Source organism: Canis lupus, chromosome 27 (assembly GCF_003254725.2).
Source record: "Canis lupus dingo isolate Sandy chromosome 27, ASM325472v2, whole genome shotgun sequence".
Classification (NCBI taxonomy): Eukaryota; Metazoa; Chordata; class Mammalia; order Carnivora; family Canidae; genus Canis; species Canis lupus.
Window position 1 is genome coordinate 36,522,574 of NC_064269.1, and position 12,222 is coordinate 36,534,795.

At 35.4% G+C, this 12,222-nt stretch overlaps 1 protein-coding gene across 8 annotated transcripts in view; it reads right to left on the minus strand.

Moving 5' to 3' along the window:
• Nucleotides 1-6,708, minus strand: part of LOC112665369 (C-type lectin domain family 2 member D) — a 41,019-nt gene extending 34,311 nt beyond the window's left edge. For 6 of the 8 annotated variants that reach the window (XR_003140336.3, XR_003140333.3, XR_003140334.3 and 3 more), the window contains exons 1-2: nucleotides 6,523-6,708; nucleotides 4,569-4,688 (exon numbers count right to left, since the gene is read on the minus strand). Coding sequence is in view for 2 of the 8 variants with exons in the window: in XM_025455030.3 (XP_025310815.1) it covers nucleotides 4,569-4,688; nucleotides 6,523-6,598 (196 nt within the window). In the remaining 6 variants the exon portion in view is untranslated. The remainder of the gene's footprint in view (nucleotides 1-4,568; nucleotides 4,689-6,522) is intronic. The other 2 variants (XM_025455030.3, XM_025455031.3) reach the window with 2 other exon arrangements.
• Nucleotides 6,709-12,222: the final 5,514 nt, after the last annotated feature.

Here is a 12,222-nt window from a genome sequence, read left to right on the forward strand (position 1 = left end):
CTTCTATATTTTGAAGCTGACAAGGATGCCCACTTTCACCACTTCTGTACAATATAGTATTGGAAATTTTAGCCAGAACAATTCAGCAAAAAATATATGGATATAAATATAGATACAGATATATAAAAGACACCTAGATTGGAAAGGGAGAAGTAAAATTATCTCCATTCACTAACGACATGATCCTATATGTAGAAATCCCTAAAAATTCCACCAAAAACATGTTAAAACTAGTAAACAAATTTAGCAAATTGCAGGATACAAAATCAAACCAGAAACATCAGTTCTATTTGTATATATCAGTGATGAACAATGCAAAAGGAAATTAAGAAAACAATTCCATTATTACAGCATCAAAAGGATAAAATAACTAGGAAAAAACCTCACAAAGGAAACTAAATACTTGTACACTGAAAACTATAAAACAATACTAAAGGAAATTTAAAAAGATACAAATAAGTGGAAAGACATCTAATGGTCATGTATTAGACTTATCATTGTTAAAATGGCAAAACTTCCCAGAGAGATCTACAGATTGGGTGCCATCCCTATCAAAAGTCCAGTTTGAAAAAAAAAAAAGTCCAGTTTGTGTTTCCCTGATGGCAAGTGATGCGGAGCATTTTCTCATGTGCTTGTTGGCCATGTGTATGCCTTCTTTGATAAAATTTCTGTTCATGTCTTCTGCCCATTTCATAACTGGATTGTTTGTTTCTTGAGTGTTGAGTTTAATAAGTTCTTTATAGATCTTGGATACTAACCCTTTATCTGATATGTCATTTGCAAATATCTTCTCCCATTCTGTAGATTGTTGTTTAGTTTGATTAACTGTTTCTTCTGCTGTACAGAAGTTTTTTTTTATCTTGATGAAGTCCCAATAGTTCATTTTTTCTTTTGTTTCCCTTGCCTTCATAGATGTATCTTTCAAAAAGTTGCTGTGGCCGAGTTCAAAAAGTGTGTGGCCTGTGTTCTGCTCTAGGATTTTGATGGATTAGGGTGGGAATGTGAACTGGTATAGCCACTCTGGAAAACTGTGTGGAGGTTCCTCAAAGGGTTAAAAATAGAGCTACCTTACGACCCAGCAATTGCACTGCTGGGGATTTACCCCAAAGATACAGATGCAGGGAAATGCCAAGACATCTGCACCCTGATGTTTATAGCAGCAATGTCCACAATAGCCAAACTGTGGAAGGAGCCTCAGTGTCCATCGAAAGATGAATGGATAAAGAAGATGTGGTCTATGTATACAATGGAATATTAGCCATTAGAAACGATGAATACCCACCATTTGCTTCAATGTGGATGGAACTGGAGGGTATTATGCTGAGTGAAGTAAGTCAGTGGGAGAAGGACAAACATTATATGGTTTCACTCATACGGGGAATATAAAACATATGAAAGGGATTATAGGAGAAAGGAGAGAAAATGAGTGGGAAAAATCAGAGAGGGTGACAGAACATGAGAGACTCCTAACTCTGGGAAATGAATAAGTGTTAGTGGAAGGGGTGGTGGGCGGGAAGATGGAGTGACTGGATTACGGGCACTGAGGGGGGCACTAGATGGGATGAGCACTGGGTATTATACTATATGTTGGCAAATCAAACTCTAATAAAAAATATACAAAAAAACCAAAAACAAAAACTTTGCTCTTCTAGGCAGGTAAAGAAAAAAAAGTCCAATAGTAATGTTTGCAAAAATAGAAAATTTTATTATAAGATTTATATGGAATCATATGGGACTCTGAATATCCAAAATAATCTTGAAAAAGACAGAAAAAATGGAAGAATCTACACTTTCTGACATTAAAACTTACTAAAAAGTACAATTACCAAAAAAGTATGATATTGGCATAAAGACAGATATACAAACCAATGAAAGATAGAGAATCCAGAAATAAACCCTTGTGGTCAAATGGTTTTTGACAAGGATACCAAGACCTTTCAATCGGAAAAGGACAGTGTTTTCAACAAACTGTTAGTAAACTTGGATATTCATATTCAAAAGAATAAAGTTGGACCCTTACCATTAACCACATATAAAAACTTATTTAAAATGGATCAAAGACCTAAATTTAAGATCTAGAACTATAAAACTCTTAGAAGAAAACATACCAGAAAGTCTACATTACATTGGGTTTGGCAATTATTTCTTGAATATGACAACCAAAACACAGGCAACAAAGAACCAATAGATAAACTAGAGTATATTAAATAAAAAAAATTCTCTGCCTCAAAAGATATCCATCAAGAGCATGAAAAGGCAACCCATGGAATGAGAGAAAATATTTTAAAATCATATATAATAAGGAATTAATATTCAGAATACATAAAGAATTCTTACCACTAAGCAACAAAAAACAAACAACCCAATTTTTAAATATGGGCAAAGGATTTGAATAGTCATTTCTCCACGGAAGATATACAAATGGCTAAATCCTACATCAAAAAAATACTCAAGCTCCCTAATCAATTATTAGGGAAATGCAAACTCAAACCATAAGGAGACAAAATTTCACTCCCACTAGGATGGCAATTACAAAAAGAAGGAAGGAAAATAAAGTTGGTGAAGATGTGGAAAAACTGGAACCACTGTGTGTTGCAGATGGAAATGTAAAATGGTACAACCACTGTGAAAACAGTTTGATATTTTCTCAAAAAGTTGAACATGGAATTACCATATGACCCAGCAATTCAACTTCTACATATAGACCCAAAAGAACTGAAACCAGACTTAGATATTGTACACCAATATTCATAGCAGCATTATTCACAATATTGCCAAAAGGTGAAACAACATAAATGTTCATCAACAAATGAATGGATAAATAATACATCATTTGTACTTGCACTGGGATATTTTTTGGCCTTGAAAAGCCATAAAAATCTAATATACCTAAAAAATGGAGGAGTTTTTAGAACATTATGGTAAGTGAAATAAGCCAAACATACAAAGAGAAACATCGTATGATTCCACTCTGAGGGGTATCTGGAAAAGGTGACTTCATAAATATATAAATTAGAATGATGGTTACCAGGGCTAAGGCAAGGGGGCAATAGGTACATACTACTGTTTATCTGGTACAGAGTATCTGCTGGGATGATGAAAAAGTTCTAGAACTGAATAGTGGTTGTGGTTAGATAATACTTTAAATGTATTTAATGCCACTGAATTGCACACTTAAAAATAGTTAAAGTGGTAACTTTTTTGTTATGTATATTTTACCACAATTCAAAATATAAAAGAAAAATAAACACTCCCACAAAGCCTAAAACATTGAAGGAATATCTGAAAGGATATAGTCTGTATTGCAAGATTATGCGAAGATTTTAAATTTCTGTTTTCTTCTTATTCCATAATAATTTAATGGAACCTGAGCAAATCACATTTCCCAGATTCCTTTTCATTTCTTTTCTTTTTTTCCCTTTTCATTTCTGTGTGCCTTTCTTACTAAGTTTTCACAAATGAAACTTGAATGAACGGGTTGTATGCCACTTTCTGTCCTAGACCTTAAAAGTCCTATGTCCCTCCTCAATGCACCCTTTTCCTTCCTTTTGGGAAATCCTGGCTTGATAGTGACATCTTACAGAAGTCAATGGCATTGTAGAGAATAATGGAAAATAGCAGTCCCACAGTCCTATTCACAAGTGACAGGATTACTGAAAGGTCAAAGAAGTTTATTTTATAACCACCATGTTTTTGTGTTCCTCGCTTCTTTAAAATATCATCTCAGCTTATATCCTCATTAATACATTGCTTAAAAATTACTGAATTCTTGGCCAATATCTAAGCATAAACACAATGTCATAAATCATACACAATCAGCTTCTACAGCTCTATTTTGATGTGTCCTCCATTAATATCTACATACATTACCTTTGAGTAATTTTAATTGAAAATGTAATTTCAATTATATTACACTCCTAAAACTAATATAACGTCATATGTCAATTTTAACCCATATATCCTTAATCTAAAGAAAAAAATTTAAAAGAAAATGTAATTTGAGAGTAAATTGTGTATATATATAAATATACAAAATATATAAATGTTTATAAATAAAATATATATGAATATATAATACACTATATGTATATATATACATATATATAGTAAAAATACATAATAAAAGCCCTAGCAATAACATAAATTAAAGCACAATATAATTGGCAGCTAGGTTCTACCTTCTGCAGACCCTGGTCATTCTATTAAGCTTGCAATAATATGACTTCTATATTACACAATTAAAATCTTAGAACCCGGGGATCCCTGGGTGGCTCAGCCCAGGGCGTGGTCCTGGAGTCCCAGGATCGAATCCCACATCGGGTTCCCTGCATGTGGAGCTGCTTCTCCCTCTGCCTGGGTCTCTGCCTCTCTCTCTCATGCTCTGTGTCTCTCATGAATAAATAAATAAAATCTTAAAAAAAATTCTTAGAACCCACTTATAAGTTTATTAGAATTTAACTCAATTGGTGAAATAAAAAAATCATTAGGAACAGGAAAATTATCAGTAAATTCTCTCTTCGTTTGGAAAGTGGACTTCTCTAGATGAAGAAAGATTACAATTCACTTACCTAACAAACCTGTTATAAGTCCAAGCACTGTAAGTATCAGAAATATGAGTATGAGTATGAGTATAACCAAGATTCGATTCTGGTTAATGTTAATAGAATGCTTTTTTGAAGACAGGTAATCTGGAAAAAAAAATATTGAAAACATGTTTTTAGTTTTGTTTACATTAAATACAGAACAGACTTCAGACTACTAGAAGCATTAACTATCAAAATGTTACTTCCACTTCATTCCTTTTCACTAGAGGGGACAATTGGCTTGTTATTTTGTGAATTTACAATTTTGTTTCTGGAGTTTGTTTAATTGTTTACAGAAGTTAAAATTGATATTAAGACAGAACTCATGAACAGTTTTGCTCCTGAAACCTAACTGCAAATCTCATTAACTTCCAGATCCAGCTACCAATTTAATAGAAATACAAGAGAGAAAATCATGTCAATTAAAAAGGAATAAAATGAACAAATTTCAGACTGTGGGAAATTCTACATAATAAATTATTTTGAATCTTAAAGAAAGGAGCGAAAAACAAATTTTAAAAAGCAATCATGAAGGAATCTTTTGATTAAAAGGGACTTACAAAGCTTTTTTTTAAAATCAAAGTAAAGGGCAGCCCGGGTGGCTCAGCGGTTTAGCGCGGTCTTCGGCCCAGGGCCTGGTCCTGGAGACCCAGGATGGAGTCCCACTTCGGGCTCCCTGCGTGGAGCCTGCTTCTCCCTCTGCTTGTGTCTCTGCCTCTCTCTCTCTCTCTCTGTCTCTCATGAATAAATAAATTAAAATCTTTAAAAAATAAATAAATAAAATCAAAATCAAGTGAGAAAATGATTCTCATAAAAGTCAGTTTAGTGTGATTCAAGGGAATACCTGGAGGGCTTCTGAGCTGGATAGCAAGCGTTCTCCCCTGACAAAGATAGTATTTAACAAGGATGCTCACCTTAGAATAATTCATTAAGCTGTATATTTGTTTTGTAAAATTTTCTACATTTGTGTTGTATCTCAAACCATCCTACTTATCTAAAACCTCTTGTAAATTTTACCATTGGAACTGTCTTCTGACTCCATCTCTTGGCTACCACACACACTTTTAGCTACTTCATCTAGAGGTGTTCTTGGCTAAACAGGCATATTTTTCTCCAACATTCTATCCACACTAGAAAGCTTTTCATTAATGTTTCCCAGATTGACCAATGGTTGACACATACACGGAAAAGATGTGAACCAACAAGTGAGATGACTTTGGAATCAAAGCCTACAGAATTCTTAAACCTAGCCAGAATAATTGCCTGGTAAAAACATAATTGTACTTCAAAAATTTATATAAAGTCAAAAGTCTCACAACAAAATATTTCTTTAAAATCTCCAGAATACAGTCCAAATTATTAAATATATGAAAAATCATGAAAATTCAACTTCCATAGGAAAAGACAATCAAAAGAAGCCAATGCTGAGATGACACAGATGTTAGAATTAACTGACATATACTTTAAAGCAGCTGTTAGAAATACTCAAAATACCAAATGAATGAAGAAATAACTGAAGTCATTTAACACCCCTTAGTAAAATTAATTTTTATTCATATTTACTCATTTTAATTTCATAATTTAATTTTTAAATTAATATTTTAATTTTACTATTTATTAGCTTATTGATAAATCATTATAAATATATTAATAATAAAATATTAATGTGTTTGTGACATTTTTAAATTTTTATTCTCAATCATAAATTTACCCTGACCCCATTCTCTTACATCTTTCTCTAATAGTTCTCTCTCCTTACTTGTTACAAGTGCACTTAAGTATCTGCATATTTTTACGCATATTATAAATTAATTTATATCCTCTAGCATTCTCTTATCCTTGAAAACACTTTAAAAGACTTAGCCATTTTTCCTGTGCAGAAACCAGATAGCATCACCGCTATAACCTTACCACCTTAGTTCCCACATTCATTACATACAGTCCAGCTTCTTACTTGGGGTTGCCAGCAAGTCAACTGGTACAAAATTTGCCTCCACTCCAGTGCTGTCATGCATTCTGGGACCAGTTTTTACAAAAAAAAACCACTCAGCGGGCGGTTTGAGCTCCAGAGTGAGACAAAAGGTCACATTCTGGCTAGAATTTCCTCTGTAACTGAAGATTTTGTTTCGTTTGCAGGCGCTTAAGAAAGAGAAACTAGTTTGGTTAGGCAAATGATAGGATAAAATAATTTTTAAAAAAGTCATTATAGCTAGCTCAGCTTTGGTGTGAGATAGAGAATACTCGTGAATTATGCAAAGAAGGTGAGAAATTATTGTAAGAATGAGGCAGTTGGTCCTCGGAGGCAGTGAATTTTAGGCAAATAAAAGAACAGTAATCCTAATCTCAAATTAAAACCTATTCCCAAAAAAAAAAAAAAAAAAAAAAAAAAAAAAAAAAAAATAAAACCTATTCCCAAGAGCTCATCCTCCTTAAAAAAAAATTCCAGAATCTTTGCTGCTCTTCTAGTTACCCTGAAAACTCTCCAATTCTTGAAAAGAGGTTTCTCTTGTGGTGTTTTGTTTTGTTTTGTTTAAATCTTCCTCTTCTAGTTCTCAGCATAAACTTGGTATCTCTCAACTTGTATTACCATCTACAAAAGTAAATATAAATTTTCAGGTTTATCCTTTTTGCATTTTTCATGATTTTCTTGTCAAAGAGGATAGAAAATGAGCCTTGATAAATTTCACATTACCTTGGAATTCCTACACAAATGGAAGAACTAATAATACTTTTGCTATTATTATCACAGTGTGATAATATAAAACTACAGTTTGTTGTCACTTACCATGATATTTTTACTTTTATTTTATTTAGTCCTTGAGTAAGGAATAAATAATATGTCTAAATTCACAGTTACTGACAGACTCCATGATTAAAGGTTCTAACTTAGGAACTACTTTAAAGTAGCAGTTTTACTACTACTAGTCAGTAGTCAGTAAAGGTCAAATGTTGACTCCTGTGACATTGGTGAGTCAATCATACACTCAGAAAACCTATTTCTGAAACAGCTCCTTATTGTAAAAAAAAGAAACAGAAAAATTAGTTATGTTAGTCATGATGATGAATGAAACTGTGAGGCTGAAATGGCAGAGTGATCCAGTTGAAAAGAACTGTGTTCATCTATGCCTTCAGATAAGAGAACATGAGGATAGTTGGGAGACTCCTGATATTTAAGATGCCTGGAACACAAACTGTGAAGGGTGAAATGTGAGAAAATAACTTTCTAATTAACACAAGGGATCTATGTTAAACTATGAATTTCATGACTTCTAAAAACTAAGATCCTGTCCACTTCCTTGTGAAGCACTATGTCTAAGAGCTGACACCATATTTTAAGTGTTTTTTTAAACATTTTTTAATTTAAATTCAATTTGCCAACATATAGTATAACACCCAGTGCTCATTTCATCAAGTGTCTTCCTTAGTGCCTGTACCCAGTTACCCCATGCCCCCACCCACATCCCCTTCCATTGTCCTTTGTTTCCCAGAGTTAGGAAGAGTCTCTCATGGTTTGTCTCCCTCTCTAATTTTTCCCAATAAGTTCCCCTCCTTTCCCTTATAACCCCTTTTACTATTTCTTATATTCCATGTATGAGTGAAACCATATGATCACTGTGCTTTTCTGACTGACTTATTTCACTCACCATATATACCCTCCAGTTCCAAACACATCAAAGCAAATGGTGGGTATTTGTCTTTTCTGATGCCTGAGTAATATTCCATTGTATATAGACCACGTCTTCTTCATCCATTCATCTGTCAAAGGACATCATGGCTCCTTTCACAGTTTGGATACTGGGAACATTGCTGCAATGCACATTGGGGTGCAGATGTCCTGGCATTTCAATACATCAGTGTCTTTGGGGTAAATCCCCAGTAGTGCAATTGCTGGGTCATAGGGTAGCTCTATTTGTAACTTCTTGAGAAACCTCCACACTGTTTTCCAGTGGCTGTATTGATTTGCATTCCCAACAACAGTGCAGGAGGGTTCCTCTTTCTCCACATCCTCTCCAACATTTGTTGTTTCCCATCTTGTTAATTTTCCCCATTCTCACTGGTGTGAAGTGGTATCTCATTGTGGTTTTCATTTGTATTTCCCTGATGGCCAGTGATGCGGAGCATTTTCTCATGTGCGTGTTGACCATATCTATGTCTTCCTCTGTGAGATTTCTGTTCATGTCTTTTGCCCATTTCATGATTGGATTGTTTGTTTCTCGGGTGTTGAGTTTAATAAGTTCTTTATAGATCTTGGATACAGGCCCTTTATCTGATACATCATTTGCAAATATCTTCTCCCATTCTGTAGGTTGTCTTTTAGTTTTGTTAACTGTTTCTTCTGCTGTGCAGAAGCTTTTTTATCTGGATTAAGTCCAATAGTTCATTTTTCCCCCTTGCCTTCATAGATGTATCTTGCAAGAAATTGCTGTGGCCAAGTTCAAAAAAGGTGTTGCCTGTGTTCTCCTCTAGGATTTTGATGGATTCTTGTCTCACATTTAGATCTTTCAACCATTTTCAGTTTATCTTTGTTTTTTTTTTTTATCTTTGTTTATAGCATAAGAGAATGGTCTAGTTTCATTCTTCTTCACGTGGCTGTCCAATTTTCCCAACACCATTTATTGAAGAGACTGTCCTTTTTCCAGTGGATAGTCTTTCCTGCTTTGTTGAAGATGAGTTGACCATACAGTTGAGGACCCATTTCTGGGTTCTGTAATCTGTTCCATTGATCCATGTGTCTGTTTTTGTGCCAGTACCACACTGTCTTGATGATCATAGCTTTGTAATACAGCTTGAAATCTGGCATTGTGATGCCCTCCGTGTTGATTTTCTTTCCATGGCATTTTGATAGGGATTGCATTAAATGTGTAAATTGCCCTGGGTAGCATAGACGTTTTAACAATATTTATTCTTCTAATCCATGAGCATGGAATGCTTTTCCATCTCTTTACATCTTCCTTGATTTCTTTCATAAGTGTTCTGTAGAGCTTAGGATATAGATCCTTTACCTCTTTGGTTAGGTTTATTCCTAGGTATCTTAGAGTTTTGGGTGCAATTGTAAATGGGATTGACTCCTTAATTTCTTTTTCTTCAGTCTCATTGTTAGTGTCTAGAAATGCCACTGATTTCTGGGCATTGATTTTGTATCCTGCCACACTGCCGAATTGCTGTATGAGTTCTAGCAATCTTGGGGTGGAGTCTTTGGGTTTTCTATGTACAGTATCATGTCCTCTGCGAAGAGGGGGAGTTTGACTTCTTTGCCAATTTTAATGTCTTTTATTTATTTTTGTTTACTGATTGCTGAGGCAAGAACTTCTAGTACTATGTTAAATAGCAGTGGTGAGAGTGGACATACCTGATCTTTTTTTTTTTTTGTAAATTTCCTGATCTTTTTTTTTTTTGTAAATTTATTTTTATTTGTGTTCAATTTGCCAACATATAGAATAACACCCAGTGCTCATCCCGTCAAGTGCCCACCTCAGTGCCCATCACCCACCCAGTCACCCCCACCCCCAGCCACCTCCCCTTCCACCACTCCTAGTTCATTTCCCAGAGTCGTGTTCCTGTTCTTAAGGGAAAGGCTCCCAGCTATTCCCCATTGAGAATGAGATTCACTGTGGGCGTTTCATAGATACCTTTTAAGATATTGAGGAATGCTCCCTCTAGCCCTGTATTTTGAAGAGTTTTAATCAGGAATGGTTGCTGTCTTTTGTCAAATGCTTTCTCTGCATCTATTGAGAGGATCACATGGTTCTTGTCTTTTCTCTCATTGATGTGATCAATCACATTGATTGTTTTACAAGTGTTGAACCACCCTTGCATACTGGGAAAAAAACCCACTTGATCATGGTGAATAATCCTCTTAATGTATTGTTGGATCCTATTGACTAGTATCTTGTTGAGAATTTTTGAATCCGTGTTTATCAGGGATATTGGTCTATAATTCTCCTTTTTGGTAGCATCTTTGTCCTGTTTGGGATCAAGGTAATGCTGGCCTCATAAAACAAGTTTGAAAGTATTCCCTCCCTTTCTATCCTTCAAAACAGTGTTAGTAGAATAGGTATTATTTCTTCTTTAAATGTTTGACAGAATTCCCCTGGGAAGCCATCTGGTCCTGGACTTTTGTGTCTTGGGAGGTTTTTGATGACTGCTTCAATTTCCTCGCTAATTATTGGCCTGTTCAGGTTTTCTATTTCTTCTGGTTCCAGTTTTGGTAATTTGTGGGTTTCCAGAAATGCATCCATTTCTTCTAGATTGCCTAATTTGTTGGCATATAGTTGCTTATAATACGTTTTTAAAATCTTTTGTATTTCCTCCATTTGGTTGTGATCTCTCCTCTTTCATTCATGACTTTATTAATTTGAGTCTTTTTTCTTTTTAATAAGGCTGGCTCATGGTTTATCTATGAGCAGTGGTGAGAGTGGACATACCTGTCACGTCCAACTCCTGGTTTTGTTGATCTGTTCTCTTTTTTAAAAAAATAAATTTATTTTTTATTGGTGTTCAATTTGTCAACATATAGAATAACACCCAGTGCTCATCCCGTCAAGTGCTCACCTCAATGCCCGTCACCCATTTACCCCCACCCCCTGGCCACCTCCCCTTCCACCACCCCTAGTCCTAGTTCGTTTCCCAGAGTTAGGAGTCTTTATGTTCTGTCTCCTTTTCTGATATTTCCCACTTATTTTTTTTCCTTTCCCCTTTATTCCCTTTCACTATTTTTTATATTCCTCAAATGAATGAGACCATATGTTTGTCCTTTTCCGATTGACTTATTTCACTCAGTATAATACCCTCCAGTTCCATCCACATTGAAGCAAATGGTGGGTATTTGTCATTTCTAATGGCTGAGTAATATTCCATTGTATACATAGACCACATCTTCTTTATCCATTCATCTTTCAATGGACACCGAGGCTCCTTCCACAGTTTGGCTATTGTGGACATTGCTGCTAGAAACATCGGGGTGCAGGTGTCCCGGCGTTTCACTGCATCTGTATCTTTGGGGTAAATACCCAGCAGTGCAATTGCTGGGTCGTAGGGCAGGTCTATTTTTAACTCTTTGAGGAACCTCCACACAGTTTTCCAGAGTGGCTGCACCAGTTCACATTCCCACCAACAGTGCAAGAGGGTTCCCCTTTCTCCACATCCTCTCCAACATTTGTGGTTTCCTGCCTTGTTAATTTTCCCCATTCTCACTGGTGTGAGGTGGTATCTCATTGTGGTTTTGATTTGTATTTCCCTGATGGCAAGTGTTGTGGAGCATTTTCTCATGTGCGTGTTGGCCATGTCTATGTCTTCCTCTGTGAGATTTCTGTTCAGGTCTTTTGCCCATTTCATGATTGGATTGTTTGTGTCTTTGCTGTTGAGTTTAATAAGTTCTTTATAGATCTTGGATACTTAGCCCTTTATCTGATAGGTCATTTGCAAATATCTTCTCCCATTCTGTAGGTTGTCTTTGAGTTTTGTTGACTGTATCCTTTGCTGTGCAAAAGCTTCTTATCTTGATGAAGTCCCAATAGTTCATTTTTGCTTTTGTTTCTTTTGCCTTCGTGGATGTATCTTGCAAGAAGTTACTGTGGCCGAGTTCAAAAAGGGTGTTGCCTGTGTTCTCCTCTAGGATTTTGATGGAATCTTGTCTCAC